At 51.7% G+C, this 15,347-nt stretch overlaps 1 protein-coding gene across 1 annotated transcript; it reads right to left on the bottom strand.

Annotated features, from left to right (window-relative positions):
• Positions 1-12,833: 12,833 nt before the first annotated feature.
• ID3 (inhibitor of DNA binding 3, HLH protein) lies at positions 12,834-14,440 on the bottom strand. Its single transcript, XM_041764876.1, has 3 exons — positions 14,054-14,440; positions 13,852-13,934; positions 12,834-13,328 (listed from the first exon to the last, which is right to left on the bottom strand). The coding sequence occupies exons 1-2, from the start codon at positions 14,351-14,353 to the stop codon at positions 13,875-13,877; spliced, it is 360 nt and encodes a 119-aa protein (XP_041620810.1). The 5' UTR covers positions 14,354-14,440; the 3' UTR covers positions 12,834-13,328; positions 13,852-13,874.
• Between the last annotated feature and the right edge of the window lie 907 nt (positions 14,441-15,347).

Genomic DNA, 15,347 nt, shown 5'->3' with positions numbered 1-15,347 from the left:
TAAAAAGAAAACTGGGGCACTTGAGTGGCTCAGTCGGCTGGGTGACTGACTCCTGGTCTTGTCTCAGGGGGTGATCTCATAAGTCATGATCGCTTGAATCATGAGATGGAGCCCCGCACCAGGCTCCCTGCTGGGTGAGGAGTCTGCTTGGGAGTCTCATTCTCTGCTCCTCTCACCATTGGTGCCTGCATGCTCTAAAATAAATAAACAAAATCTTAAACAAAACAAAACAAAACAAAACACTGGATCTTGTCACTCTCTAGCTTAAGGTCTGGCAAGAAGTTCCCCACCATGGCCTGGCCCCTCTGCCCCCAGCCCCTCTGATTTTCAGCCTCCTTCACACAGCAACCTCAGGCTCTGATCAAATACACATCTTCTGGGGTGCCTGGGTGGCTCAGTGGTTGAGCATCTACCTTTAGCTCTGGTAGTGATCCCTGGGTCTTGGGATCGAGTCCTGCATTGGGCTCCCTGTATGGAGCCTGCTTCTCCCTCTGCCTGTGTCTCTGCCTCTCTCTCTCTGTGTCTCCCATGAACAAACAAATAAAATCTTTTAAAATATACATATACATCCTCTGACGCCCCCTCTGACCTCCCTGCTCTCCTTGTTTGCCTATGCTATCCTCTCTCCTCTTCCACCAGGAAAGAAAAGGTCTGCTCCCAGACAGGAGTTTCTCAGATACACAAGCCATTGAGAATACTGTGATCTCAAACAATGCTCAATAAAAATGGGTATCCTGGTACTTTTCAGAATGATAGAACTGAAACCAGGGACACAAAATCAAGAATCCAGAGCTATTACTGGCATTGAAAAATAAGACTCAGAATACTTTTGAAATAAACAGGACATTCAGTCTTTGGAGTCCAGGTGACACTGGCACGGGCATGGGTGGTGACAGCTTCTACCCACCAGGCCTCAGAAGCTGACTCTGATTCTGCTCCCCATGTCCTATTAGGAATCTCAGGCTGTCATAACTTCACAGTGTAATTACAGTTGTTTTTCTGTCCTGTCTTCTGTTCTGTCCCCAGATTTAAGCCATTCCTTGTCTTCTTTATCTTTACACCCCTGTGTTCAGCCCAATATCAATCACAGAGTAAAAGCAGGAGAATTGCTTACTGAACTCTGAATGTTTTTTAGAATAGTTGAAAGACCACTCCCAAGCTCTTTTCAGGAAAGCCTCCGGCCACTGTCAGAATCTCTTTGTGTCCCTGTATGGGAGAAACAGGGGGTCCTGTGGGGCCAAAGAGGTCATAAGGTCCAGTATTCTCAGGCACCACCTTCTTCTGGCTTGTGAAGAGAGGACCATACTTCTTGCTTTCTGATCCCACCTGTCCCCTGCCCTCATGATCATTCCTCCCCCAACAGGCAGATCACAAACAACAATGCTAATAGTAGCAAAGTAAGCTCATTCACACTCCACATCCACTTCAGAGATCACAACAGCCCCATCTGGAAGCCAGGACCAGCCCCATTTTGCAGCTGAAAGAACTGAGGCCAGGAGTACTTTAATGATATGCCTTGAAGGCACCCAGCTTGAGTATCAGGGCCCAGAATTATATTTATTTACTATGTGCCAGTCACCATTCTAAAGGCTTATAAATCTTAACTCATATAATCCTCATAACATCCCTATGAGGTATGTATTGTTATCATCCAACATTACGGATGAAGAAACTGAGGCTCTGAGAGTCTAGGCCATTTGCCCAAGGTCACAGGGCTGGTGATGGCAGGTTTTGACGCCGGGCAGTCTGGGCTCGTCCTCTTTGGCCATTCTGCTATCTATCCTTCCTTCAGGATGTCCTCTGCAAGCCTTGGCTTCAGGTATGTGCCGTAGGATAAGAATACCTACCTCGCACGGTGCTTATGAGGACCAGATCCAATATGTGTGGGCGTCTGGAACACAGTAGATACCCAAGAAGAGGTAAATTTTGTTCCTCTTGGAGCCTCCACGGACAATTGAGCACCGCAACTGCAGCAACTGGCCACCAGAGGGGAGTCACGAGCTGAGGACCTAAGCCCTTCCCTGGGGCCCCGAAGACCGTTGGTTTGGTGGGGGGTGTTAAGGATTCTGCTGAGCCCTTTGCCCCCTATGCCTAACCCTGGGATGCATCCCAGCCCGTGCCAGAATCTCACGGAATTGACCCTCCTACAAAAGAAATGAACTTTAGGCCTAAAATCCATCCAAGGCCCCAGTTCTGGGACGGAGGGGCGGGCGGGATGCGTGGGGAGGAGAGCCCAGCTGTGTCCCATTTGGTGGTGGTAGTGGTGGGGGGTGGCGATTATCAGCCGTGCCCCCTTCTTCTTGGAGCCACAGCTGCAGGGCGGAGGGTGGCTGGGGGAGCTTTGGAATTGTCTCCCTGGGGGTTTCCATGGTTACAGATTGATGCAGGCAGCCCACTAGGCTGGGTCCTTTATCTGTATTGTCTCCTGGGGAGACAATGGGCTTTGGGGATGGGGGGCACTTGGTGCAGATCACTGGCTGCAGCAGGAGCTCTGTGTGCTCTGCTCTAAGAATCCCCTGACCCCACGGCTGGGGCTAACGATGGGACAGGAGGGTCAGCCTTGGAAATCACTCCTTGCTTTGGTGGAGGACACCACCACTGCAGAGACTTGAAGAGGCCCCAGAACAGCAAACCTGCAGGGTGCTCAAAGTAGGAAATAAAACCCCCACATTTGGGAATCAGCCCTGATTAAATCATGATTCTGTCCCTGACTGCTATCTCACTTGGGTGACTTATTTTGCCTATCCAAGTCCCAGTTTACTCATCTGGAAAGTGGGGTCAGACCTGCTTTATAAAATTACTGGGAGAGGGGCACTTGGGTGGCTCAGTGGTTGAGTGGCTGCCTTTGGCTCAGGGCGTGATCCCAGAACCCTGGGATCTAGTCCTTCATCGGGCTCCCCTCAGAGCACCTGCTTCTCCTTCTGCCTATGTCTCTGCCTCTCTCTGTGTGTTTCTCATTGATAAATAAAATATATTTAAAAATAAATAAAATAAAATTACCAGGAGAAAGTACCTAGCACAGAGCCTGGTATCAAAAAGGTACTCAGAGGGGGCACCTGGCTGGCTCAGTCAGTACGGCATGTGACTCTTTTATTTTTTAAAGATTTATTTATTTGAGAGAGCGAGAGCAAGAGAGAGAGAATCCCAAGCAGACTCCCTCCTGAGTGCAGAGCCCAGCAGACACAGGATGTAACTTTTGATCTCAGGGTCATGAGTTCAAACCCCATGTTGGGTATAGAGTTTATTTTTTTTTAATAAAAATAAATAAAATCTTTAAAGAAAAAAGAAGAAAGTATTCAGAGAGCACCTGAGCTCACACAGGCTCCTGGCATGTCTTGGGTCCTAAGACTGGCTCTGTGGTCTTAACCAAAGACCTTCCTCTCTCTTGGGCTTAGCTGTCTCATCTGTGACCTGGGGACTTTGGAAGGCTTATAAAGGATGAAGTGAGATGATGAAGAAAATGCTTAAGGAAATAGAAATCAAACCCCTAACACACAACTCTGCCTTCTAGGACTTAAATCTATTTGGAACATGCAACACGTGCTCATAGGGGGCATGTGGTATTTGGATGAGCTGAATCTTCAGCGCTATGGCAGATAAGGGGGATTTTCTCAGAATCAGGAAATTATTCCCGAAAGGTCTGCCACCCTGTGCCAAAAAGAAACAAAAGCCCAGGGGGGTGAAGGGACTCAGCTACCTGCTGCTGGGTTTGCTCATCTTGCCCTGTCACCATCTTCCCCAAGGGAAGGGTACATGTAGGTAGGGAGGAGAGAAGAGGGAGAGAAAGCTGTCATTTGTGGGACACTTTTATATGAGGCAAGTTGCTTATAAACCCAACTCATAGATAAGGGAACTAAAGATTACTATTCTTGTTATTTAACTGGATTGGCCAAACCATGTATAAGACCCAGGACTGAGATGAATTTATCTGCAGTATGGAAGACAGCAGCTGCCCATGTGAAAGAACAATTCCTTCATCTTTAAATAATCAGCAGAGGGGGCCCCTGGGTGGCTCAGTAGGTTAAGGACCTACTAAGGACCCTTGATGGCAGCTCAGGTCATGATCTCAAGGTGGTGAGATGGAGCCCCACGTTGGGCTAGACGCTGGCATGGAGCCTGCTTAAGATTCTCTCCCTCTCCCTCTGCTTCTCCCTCCTCTCTAAATAAATAAACTAGCAGAGGGAAGCAAAAACCTCTAAATGTCTATCCCTCTTCCCTCCCTTACAATGCACTTAGTCCAGAGCCCTGCACATAGTGGGTGTTCAAGAAATCAAAGTTCTAATCGCCATCACTGTTATTAAATTTATTACTACACATTCAATGCTGGGGATGCAAAGGTAAACAAAACTCACTCCTGTCTTTGAGGAATTCATCCTAGTGAGAGGGAAGGACGAGTGCAAAAAAATACTCTCTTCCACTTGTTTGATTTTGCAAAGCACTTTTACATACACCATCTCATTGAATTCTCAAAACAAGCTCATGAGGAAGGCATTTTTCCCTTTTTAGAGATAAGGAAATGTACCTTTTTAGAGATAAGGAAATGGAGCCTCAGTGGGCTTCAGTGATTTGCCCAGACTTTGTAAAATATGAATAAAATAGGAAAAAAATGTTTGCAGGAAAATACCTTTATTGGATTAACAGATGTGTTTAAAAGGAATAAAATACATTATGTGAGGCATACAAACAGTGGCCCCATTTTATTAAAGAATATGTAAAAGGTAGCTTTTTCTGAATTAAATAAAGGGGGAAGGGCAGCCCTGGTGGCTCAGCAGTTTAGGGTTTAGTGCTGCCTCCAGCCTAGGGCCTGATCCTGGAGACCCCCTGCTTCTCCCTCTGCCTGTGTCTCTGCCTCTCTGTGTGTGTGTGTCTCTCATGAATAAATAAATAAAATCTTAAAAAAACAAAACAAAACAAAAAAACAACCAAGCTCTCAACAGCTCTCATTTATGGAACCACTCACCATTATGTGCCAGGCACTTTCTATGCATTTCTCTAATCCCACAATAATCCTGAGAAGGAGAAGTGGTCAGCCCCCTTCACAGAGGAGAAGCCAAGTCTCAGAGAGATGAAGCTATATGCACAGCAAGAAGGGGATGGAGCCAGGACTGGAACCAAGGCTCTAACCCTCTGGTTAAGAGCTGGAGACCAAAAAAGAAAAAAAAAAAAAAAAAAAAAAGAGCTGGAGACCAGACTGGCTCCCAAGTCAGTTTTGCCAAAGAATATGCTCCTGCTGAGAGGTGATCACTCTTTCTTGTCTCACTCCACAGAGCATGATGAGTGGGAGGGAGAGTGTAGGCAGTTCTCCAAGGTAAGAGCGCTGGTTGCAGCCCATTTGGGAAGCAGCACAGCGTAGAGCGGTTTTCTCAAAGTGTGTGTGTCTATGTACCTCGGTGCGCGCACATGTGTGACCATGTATGAAGCTGGCTGGGTGCCGGGTCTCACGAAGCCATGTGATCCAAATCTGTACATCTTCCCGAGATGTCGATTTTACTTGAAAAATTGAGACATGATGAAGTTTATATTAAAGCACAGATGGCTATAGAATGTATGAGAACATAAACTTCACGTGATATTTTAAGATAACAAAAGACAGCTAGTACTGGGAGGCTCTTTTTAGGTACCAAGCATTAGTCTGAGAGTTTTGTATGTGAACTAGATTAATTCTTGCAGCTGTCTGTGGAGGGGCTGTTGTCACCCCCACACACACACTTTATAGATGCAGAAACAGAGGATGAAAAGAAGTAACTTGTCCAAGTTCATACAGCCAGGAAGTGGAGGAGTGTGGGCACACATAAGCATTTCAATGGCCAAATATTAGAAAATCTGTATTATCCATTGTTAGTTCAATTGAACGTTTACAAGAAGACGTGCAGATGAGGATGAGGATGATGAAGAAGCAGTTGGCTCCTGCTTGATTTCCCTGATAAAATTATGAGGACTGCCAACCGCAGGCAGCTCACCTGTGCCAGGTACTCTGTCGTCTTAATTCCTATGATCCTTTGAAAGAGGTGCCATTGGGAATTTTTACAGATGAAAAACTGAGGCTCAGAGAGGTAGTGTCCTTTGGCTGGTCACGCGGCTAAGAAGTGACAGAGACAGGATTTGAATGGTGGGGCGCGGGGTGGGGGGTTCCCTGTATGACCACAAAGCTGCTGCTCGCACCCGTGACTATGTCACCTCTGACTTCCAGGTCCTCTGGCCTCTAGGTCATGTTCTTCCTACTCCCACCCCTAACTCCCGTTCTCTTCTAGAGAGAGGTACTTCGATGAGTGAGCTGGTTCTGGATCAGGCTGAAAATGCACAGGCTCACAGACTCTAAATCTCCATCTCTCCACCAGCTAAAAACACCCACCCATCATGAAATAATTACAAATCCCAATAATGAGAAAGTAGTAGCTGGGCACTAACTGGGAGTGTAAAGATCTGGCTTTTAAGCCTTAGCTCTGTGAGGAGACCTTTCCCCATGACATTGGATGAGTCACTTCCCTGCTCTGGGACTAGTTCCCTTCCAGTGAATTAGGAACAGTAAAGCTAGCTGTGACTTATCGAGTATCTGCCATGTGCCGGTGAGTTTCCAGATGCTTTACCAAATCGTCCCCACAAATCTGTGGACAGGGTGCAGGATCCTGGCAGGATTACAGGGAGGAAACTGAGGTTTGGAGAGGTGAGGGAGCTTGTCCAACGTGCCACAGCCTGCGAGTGGAGGCACCGAGCTGGAGTCCTACTTTTCGTCCCTGCTCTACTCCTGAGGCACCTGGCTGTCCTGCTGATCAGATGCTCTGGGTGTGTGTGAAAGGGCTCTGAAGGGCACATGCGGAGGGCAGGCAGGCAGTGCTGAGATGCTGTGCTTGGTTTATGTCAACAACACTGCCACGCTGGAAAGATGAGCAAGGAAATTATGTTAGGAATGTGACAACCATGCCCAGCAAGCTCTTTGGTTGGGGTTACCCAGTGCCAGGCACTTCACATATGGCATCAAATTTAATCATCAAAGCAATCATCTGAGGTTCTGAAAGGATAAATAACTTACCTGTAAAGGGAGAGCTGATACACAGCAAAGTCAGGATTTCAGCCAGCATCTATCTGATTCCCGGACTCACAGGGAGAAAGAAAGTGCGGGAGGGCCAGGGGTGGCCGTCTGAGGCCAATTCTGTATGACCCATTGGTTTGTACCGGGTTCTAAAAGAGCTGCTGACATCAACAGCACTAGATGTGGAGGCTGTTTTAGAGACCTGGGCTCTGATGTGTACTCCAGGGTGACCTCTGGCAGGTCCCCTAATATCTGTGAGTCTCGTAGAAGGGAAATGGAGGGACCCCCCCCCCCCAAGCCTCCTGCTACCTTGTAGACTAACATGCCAAGTGCTAGCGAGTGGCGTCTTTTGAAGACGCCTTCTTGCTGCTCTCTTTGAATATGGAGTCAAGTCTACAGCGAACAATGTGATTGACAAGATGTGAGACTGACATTTAGGCTCCTGGGGACCCACCTGAATCTTTGATGGAAGCTGGAATCAACCCTTTGTACATCTGGACCCACTGCAAGACCTATCGGGGGCCTGATGGGGGAGAGATGAGTGTGAGCCAGGGTTTGTGTGTGATGGGGGTGTCATCTGTCTTGATGGTCTCTGCGTCCTCATCTCCTTGCATGATTGGTAGTGGCCTAACACCCTGGTGTATCTTGAAACCCTTATTTTTAAACGTGTGTGTGTGTGTGTGTGTGTGTGTGTGTGTATACACGCACACGCTAGAAAATGGCGTAAGCTGGAAACCAAACCAAGTTCTGGAAGAACCTGGATCAGTGAGCGGGAGGGGTATGCTAGAGAATGTGTCATGCCTTGGGTACCCTTATTGCCATACGACGCACACTTTTAGCCCCAAACCAACCAACTGCCAGCTGGCCAGCGACCACCTCGACTTAGGGTAATGAGTTCCATATGTTTCCATAAGAACCAGGCTAAGCTTTTCCCCAGCAGTTCTTAAAAGTGTTCTCTCCCCTCCCCAGCTTCCAGCTCATGCTTGGCCACCCTTGTTTCATTTGCTCCTAATGAGGGCAGAAGGGAGGCGGCTGGGTGGCAATGACAAGGAGGCAATGCTTTAGGGAATCACCATCCCTGACTTTGTATTTACAGATCTTCAGGGTGAATGGAAGGTTGGGAAGGGGGGGGGTGGCTGGCAGTCCCTCTGCTGGAGCTGTGTGAGGCCCTAAGCCTCTCAGAGTCTCAGCTGCCCCATCCCTAAAGTGGGAATAATAATCCCTGCTCAGGGCAAGCGGGTATCACAGAAAGAACCCTAGATAGGAAGGTAGAGGCTTGGGTTCGTGTCCTGTCTTGACTATGAACTTTCTGTATACCCCCTGAGCAGGCTCCTTACCCTCTCTGAGCCACATTTGTGACCTATAAGGGCCCTTCCGTCCTTGGCAAGCTTCAGATTTTTTTTAAGATTTTATTTATTTATTCATGAGAGAGAGAAAGAGAGAGAGAGAGAAGCAGAGACAGAGACAGAGGGTGCAAGCAGGCTCCATGCAGGGAGCCCGTTGTGGGACTCGATCCCGGGTCTCCAGGATCATGCCCTGGGCCGAAGGTGGCACTAAACCGCTGAGCCACCCGGGCTGCCCAAGCTTTAGATTTATGAACAAACGGCAAAAGGTACAGAGAAGCACATCAACTTAGCTGTCAAACATGGGTGGCCTCAGGGTGGGGCTCGAAGGAAGCCCAAGACCTCCCAGCTGTGGTCACCGCGTTACTGTCCACCTGGGCTCCCTGTGACCGTGCTCTGGCCCAATCAGAGTTCTGCCTTCCACATCTGGCACAAAGTGGGAATAGGGTGGTGGTGTTGAGGAAGAGAGGGAGTGTCCCCGGATGGAAGGTCAGTCCAACAGCTTGGGTGGTGAAGAGGGGAGGCCACAGTCAGCCCCCAGCCGTGCAGTCCTAGGAGTCTGAGTTCAGAGGGCTACAGCCAGCCCCCGCCCTTTACCTGGCTTGTCAAAGATAAGGCCAAATCCTTGTCATGGAGAACCTACCAGACCGATCTGGTCTGCCCACTGATCCGACCAAGGACTGACTCACTAACCTCCAGCACTGACGCTCCTCAGACTGACCCTGGCACCATGTCTGTTAACCCAGGCCACAGGCTGACTGACTGCTGCCCACTCCTATCCAGACTTGCCCCAAACCCTGCCACAGTCTGGCTGAACCCCAACTCTGGCCACACTCTGCCCCCTCACCCTCCTTTCAGACTGACCTCTGATTTGGGTCACAAGGAGACCCCTTGACCTTGCCACCGACTGACCCTTAACAGGAGGAGAAATAACCAGAGAACCATGAAATGCTAAATTGTGAGTGAAATAGGACGCGGGAGAGGAGAGCCGGGCGGGGTGGGGAGGGAGACTGGGGCGGAGGGAGGGGCTTCCCGGAGCACCCAGCGGGCCCGGGGCCACCCTCGGAAGGTCGGACGGGCCTTGTGCGGGGCACGTCGCAGGCGCTCGAGGAATGCGAGTTGCCTGAAAGAATGAAGGAAGGAAGGAACGGGGGCGCGATCCAGGGCGGCCGCCGGGCCAGGGCAGAGCCTGCCCAGGCAGGAAGCGCGGTGGGGGCGCGCTGAGGCTGCAGCGGCCCGAGCGCAGCTGGGGGCAGCGGGAGAGCAGTGGGGTCAGCGACTCCGCTGGGTGGGGGGGCCCAGGCCGGGAGGCTGGGAACTGGGAGGCCGCGCTGCTGGCAGAGTGGCGGGGGCGCCGCGAGGCTCCGGATGGGCTGGGAGCCCCGCCCGCAGGCTGCGGAGGGAGCCGGAGCCAGAGCGGAGCCAGAGCTCAGACATCCGGGCGCCAGCGAACACCTGCGAGCGGCCCCCAGGGCCCGCGGGGGGGCAGCGCGGGTCGCCGGGCGGGGGGCGGGGGCGGGGCCGGCGCGCCTCCGCCCCGCCGGGCTCGGGGCCACGTGGGGGCCCAGGCCCCGCCCCCGCCCGGGCTGCGCGCGGCGGCCGGAGGAGCTGCGCCGAGAGGCGCCGGCGGAGGGCGCGGGGCGGCCGCGGGGCGGGCAGGAGCGAGCGCCCGCAGGCCCGAGCGCGGAGCCCGGGGCGCTGCAGGAGGGCGCTGGCCCGGAGCGGAGACGAGGCCGGGAGCGCGCACGATGGAAGGTTGTGGGGCGCGTCCCCAGCTGGGGACGACCGTAACCGGCCTCCTCTCAAGGGCACCGTCTCCGGTGTCACGGGCCTGGATTTGAATCCCTGCTTTGTTGCCTAGGAGCCGTGTGGCCACGGGCAAGTTCCTTCCTCCGTTCTGAGCCTGCGTGTCCTGTTTGTTTTATTTCCAAAGTAAAAAATCTCTTCCAAAGGCGCCTATTTCAGAGTCGATGCGATCACGAAGCAAGACAGTTAATAGTATATCTTGTGTTTCGGGGAACCTGGTAGATGCTTCCTTTGCGTACGTTACCTCTAATCCGCGTCACAAACCTGCAGCAGAAGTACCATCAATCACCCCAATCACAAATGAGGGAGAGGGACCCCGCGATGGCCCTGGGTCTTTCATTCAGCAAGCACCCACTGGGGACCGCACAGGTACCAGGTGCAGGGAATGGCCAGGGAGGAGAGCTGTCCTGGAGTAGACACGAGAATAGGTTCTGAAGCTACGTGGAGTTGGGTTTACTCATTCCTGCTGTGCCGTTTCTTTGTGGTGTGACCTGCATCGAGTTATTCAGCCTCTCTGAATCAGTTTCTTACGTAAAATGGGAATAATGATACCAGCTTTGCTGCGTTGTGGTGAGGATTAGAAAAAAAAATTGAGATAAAACAGAGCCTGACACCTGGCAGGCACCCGGTAGGTGATTATGACAGACGACACTATCCTCATTCTGAGAGTTTTCCGACCCGCGGCCAAATTGCTTTCACTCTCTAATGACTAATGAATTGGCATCCTGGTTTCAGCTTTTGTCCCAGCCACCTGAAGAGCTCAGTCTCAGCAGACCTGACAGGCAATTTCCTTGGAATTAGCTTAATAATACCTTGTAGGTGTGTGATGCATTTCAAAGACCTTTCCCACCATTATCTTCTGTCCAGGGAGAAGGCTGTAAGAGAACTGCCAGCTGTCGGGCAAAGGAAGGAGAGGCTTGGAGGGGTAAAGTGGCTTGCTCAAGGTCACATGGCAGATGAGCCATTTGGCTCTTTTCTAGCCGTCCCCAGTCCCACAGCTTCTGAGTGAGCAGGAAGCAGCATGCTGTGGCAGAAAGGGTGGATGAAGAGCTCAGTGCCTGGCTCTCCTGCAATTAATGGTCTCATGTAGGGCCAGGTGCCTCAGAGTAGATGGCTCAGGATCAGCAGTCTTACATAGATGTGGAAACCAAGGGTCAAGGGAGGCAGTCTCTAGCTTGCATTGTACAGCTAGGATGTGATAAAGCAAGAATTTGCACCCTTGCGTGGCTGCCACCAGAGCCAGCACAGCACACCTAACAAAACAAACCAAGGTAGACAGGTTGGGAGGCAACCTGAGTTTTGAGGCAGGAGTTATTCACATGGGGGCTGAGGACTTCCTAGGGGATTAGAGGTCTGCTAACACTCTGCGAAGGTATGTGTGTATATTTTCTGGAGTGCGCATACCTTCCACTAGAACATCAGAGGAAGCCAGGAAAACAGGTTAGGAACCGCTGGTCAGCTGATTGGCAAAGACAGATTGCCTCCCCACCACATGCCCCTGTTCACCCCTGAAAGCTCACCAGGGTTAAAGCATGAAGGGCGATGACATGACCTGTTTGTTATGAAATATTGAAGTAACTCATGCCAGGGGCCAACACAGATGAGCTCATATCATAAACAGGAATCTGGTGAGGCCAGGAGCCTGGTGGAGCCCACCTGGGGAGCTGCCTGGTGGGGGGATAAGGAGGGATGGTGTGGTTTGGGGGTCTTGCCCTCTGCCCCACTCTTGGACCTGGCCCCATGGGATGACCAGTCTTTGGCTCTCCACATTTGTAGTCACTGTCATTGGGTTAAAATCCCATCTTTCTCTCAAGGGGATTGTAAGAAGCTGGCCCAGACCCATTATCCACTGAGCCTCAGTTTCTCCATTTCTGAAATACAGATGTTCACAGAGTAGACTCCCAATGGAGGTGCTATAGGAAGGAAATATCAGGAGAAATGAGGGCTGTGGGGCTGCTGCTTCAAATTCCCACTCTAGGCTCAGTCTTCCAATTACCTGATGGTAGAAGAGGGATTGGTACACTACCCCAAACAGCATCCAAATCATTCTGATCAGAGTGGGTGGGGATTTGAAGGATGAGAAAAACCCATCTCCTTTTTTTTCTTTTTCCAAATTTGGAAGCCCAAGAGGAAGCCAAACCAGAGAGCATGAGGAGGGAAATGAAACCAGGCCCTGATCTGCTTATTCATCTCTGAAATGGGTCTATCAACCACCACCCCTGTCTGGGCACCAGGTGAGACGCCACTCTTCCACATCCCCTGCTAGAAAGACATGAATAATTAACGACATTGAAGAGAACAGCCATCGGGTAATGTAGCAAAACGGCTAAGGGACCTAAGAAACTGGGACTCAGGAGACCCAATTTCTATCCCGAGCCCCCAAATTGCCGGTTGAGATTGTGTTAGTCTCTTCCTCCCATCCGTAAAATGAGGGGACAGGGCCAGGATCTTGTCTGCACCCAACCCTTAATGGATATGAGGCTCCCATCAGGAGCTCTTTCCACTGCCCCCCCAGTCTTAGTTGACATCTCTCCATCTCCCTTAAATAAGCAAGTTTGCTTTTCCCAAGGTCCAAGAAGGACATCTATATTTCCCCTACATTCAGCCTTATGAGAGCATTAGCACTTAAGGAAACAAATGACATACTCATATACTCAAAGTGTTTAAAAACCGTTTATTATGCAAAATGTTAACTTTTATAAAAAGTTTAATAATATACATTGCATGGTTACAGAAAGTCACCTTCCTGCAAAAAAGGTACAAAAGCTATATACTCTATTATAGAGTTCATAATCAGGGCAACAGAGCCTTTCTCCAAGGAGACCAGAAGACCAGCTCTACTGCTGCCTTGGCAGACTTTGGAGAGCAGCACTCTCCCCCCAACCCCACACTGTGAAAGACAGTCTTTAAAACTTGGGGGTGGGGTGGGGGCTGGGAGATGTTGCCCAGCTGGTGCCCAGAGCTAGCTCTGGCTCTTTTAGGCCACCCAAGTTCACAGTCCTCCGCTCCCGGGCGCCAGGTCCAGCCTCGAGGCGGGGGTTTGGGGAAGTCAACTGGGCAGGGCGAGGTTGGGGCCCATCCATGCCCTCGGGCTTCCGGCCGGAGAGGGTCCCGGGGTCCCAGGCGGAACGGGCGCCAGCACCTGCGTTCTGGGCGGGGGAGGAAAGAAGACCAGGGAGCCATCAGTTTCCGCCGAGCGCGCCGAGGCGGGGGCCGTCCGCAGACTGCCCGGCGCCAGGGAGGAAACTTGGTCTCTACCTCCAGCTGATAACTCCGAGCCCTAAGCTGCCCCCACCCAGTTGGCGCCAAAGGACCACAGGCGGAGCTTGCAACCACCCCGCCCTCTTGGAATTGACACTAGTTGGGAGAAGCCCGCACTCCCAACTACGGACAGAACGGCTCTTATGTACCTGCGCCTACTTTTCCCCAGGTCTTTGGCCACTGGGGGAGGACAGGGGCAAAGCGCGCGGAAGGTGGAAACGCACATTGGATGGGAATTGGTTCTGTCATTCATTTGATGGAACCGAGGGTTAAGTCACTCTCGCCCCTCCCTCGCCCCGTTTTCCCCAAACTGAGATGGCAATAATCGCTTAAAAGGCCAACCAGTTCCAAGATCTGTCGCTTTAAGCACCGCCCCACCCCCACCCCCTGGGCGACGGCGGGGAGACTCACCTGGAGGCGCCAGGGCTGCCAGGTCAGTGGCAGAAGCTCCTCTTGTCGTTGGAGATCACGAGTTCCGGAGCGAGCTCGGCTGTCTGAGACGAGGAGAAAGAGGGTAAAGTGATGCCCGGCGTTTGGGAGTTTCAGGAGTCCAAGCAGCATCCCGGCTCTGGAGCTCGAGCCCGCCCCACCTCCCGCGCACGCCCCCACGCACCTGGATGGGAAGATGCGGGCCGTCGGGGGGTCCAGGGGCGGGCTCGGCCAGGACCACCTGCAGGTCGAGGATGTAGTCGATGACGCGCTGCAGGATTTCCACCTGGCTAAGCTGAGTGCCCCGCGGGACTCCGGGTACGAGTTCCCGCAAGCGCGAGTAGCAGTGGTTCATGTCGTCCAACAGGCTCAGCGGCTCCTCGGCCGCCGGGCCCTTGCCGCGCCCGCGCGCGATGGCCAGGCTGCGTTCGGACAGGCAGCACACCGCCTCGTAGCAGCCGCGCACCGGGCTCAGCGCCTTCATGTTGCAGAATGAGGCCGGAGGTGCCGAGAGGAGCAGGAGAGCCAGGGAGCCCGACAGCAGCTGGCAACGCGCGCACGCCGGCCGCGGCCCCACTTATAGAGCCCGGTCGGAGCCACGCCCCTTTATGCAAAACGCGCGCCTCGGCCCCGCCCCCGCCAGCCCTGGGCGTTCACAACCCGGTTAAATTGCAAACAGGCTTCCTCCGGCTGGTCTGACGCCGAATACCGCGGAGCCGCGGATTCAAAGAATGAGGAAGCGCTGATACTGGGGAGAGGCAGGCCTCTTTGCCAGCGAGGATTTTAAAAAATCACTTAAAACCATTAACTTTAAGAATTTGCCTTTTCCTGGCAGCGCCCCAGATCTTTGAGCTCCCCTGCCCCCTGCCAGTCCACCCACAGCCCAACACTAGTTCGAACCCACAGCTCCTCTGAGGTCATAAATCCCTGAACAGCAAAGAAGCTTTTTTTTTTTTTTTTTTTTTAAAGCAAAGGATTTTTCAAGGGAAACTTGTAAGGAATTAGTGCCGCCTTGTTCCCCAATTTGCTGTTCGTCTGACCTCCAGACTCACTGGCGTCAGGAATTATCTTGTGACCAGAGGGGAAAAAAAATTAATTGCGGTGAAGCTGAGTTTACAATGAAGAAAACAGATTTGGGTTAGGGCTGAGATTGCAGAAGGAGGAGGGGAAGGGGGTTTGAGCAAAGAACACTATTTGAGCAACAGGGGAAAAGGAAAAAAAAAGAAGAAAGCAGGCCGAATCCGTGATTTTTGCATGGGGAGAGAAAGGAGCTCCCACCCTCTGGCCCCATGCGCTCCATAAGGAGCCAAATACTTGCCAGTTGTGTTTTGGAAGTGAGTTTGATTAAAATCTTGGACCGAGTTTTAAATATGGGGCGACAGACAAGATGATTTCTGTATCAATCTTTCAAGGGGTCCCCCGTGGGGGTGGGTCAATCTCTTAACTCTTGCTTTGCCATCCCCCCACCCCCCACACTT

The sequence above is a fragment of the Vulpes lagopus genome, chromosome 8 (genome assembly GCF_018345385.1).
Source record: "Vulpes lagopus strain Blue_001 chromosome 8, ASM1834538v1, whole genome shotgun sequence".
NCBI classification, from domain to species: Eukaryota; Metazoa; Chordata; class Mammalia; order Carnivora; family Canidae; genus Vulpes; species Vulpes lagopus.
The sequence above is the reverse complement of the archived record's forward strand: the minus strand, read 5'-3'. Positions and strand labels throughout refer to the sequence as shown.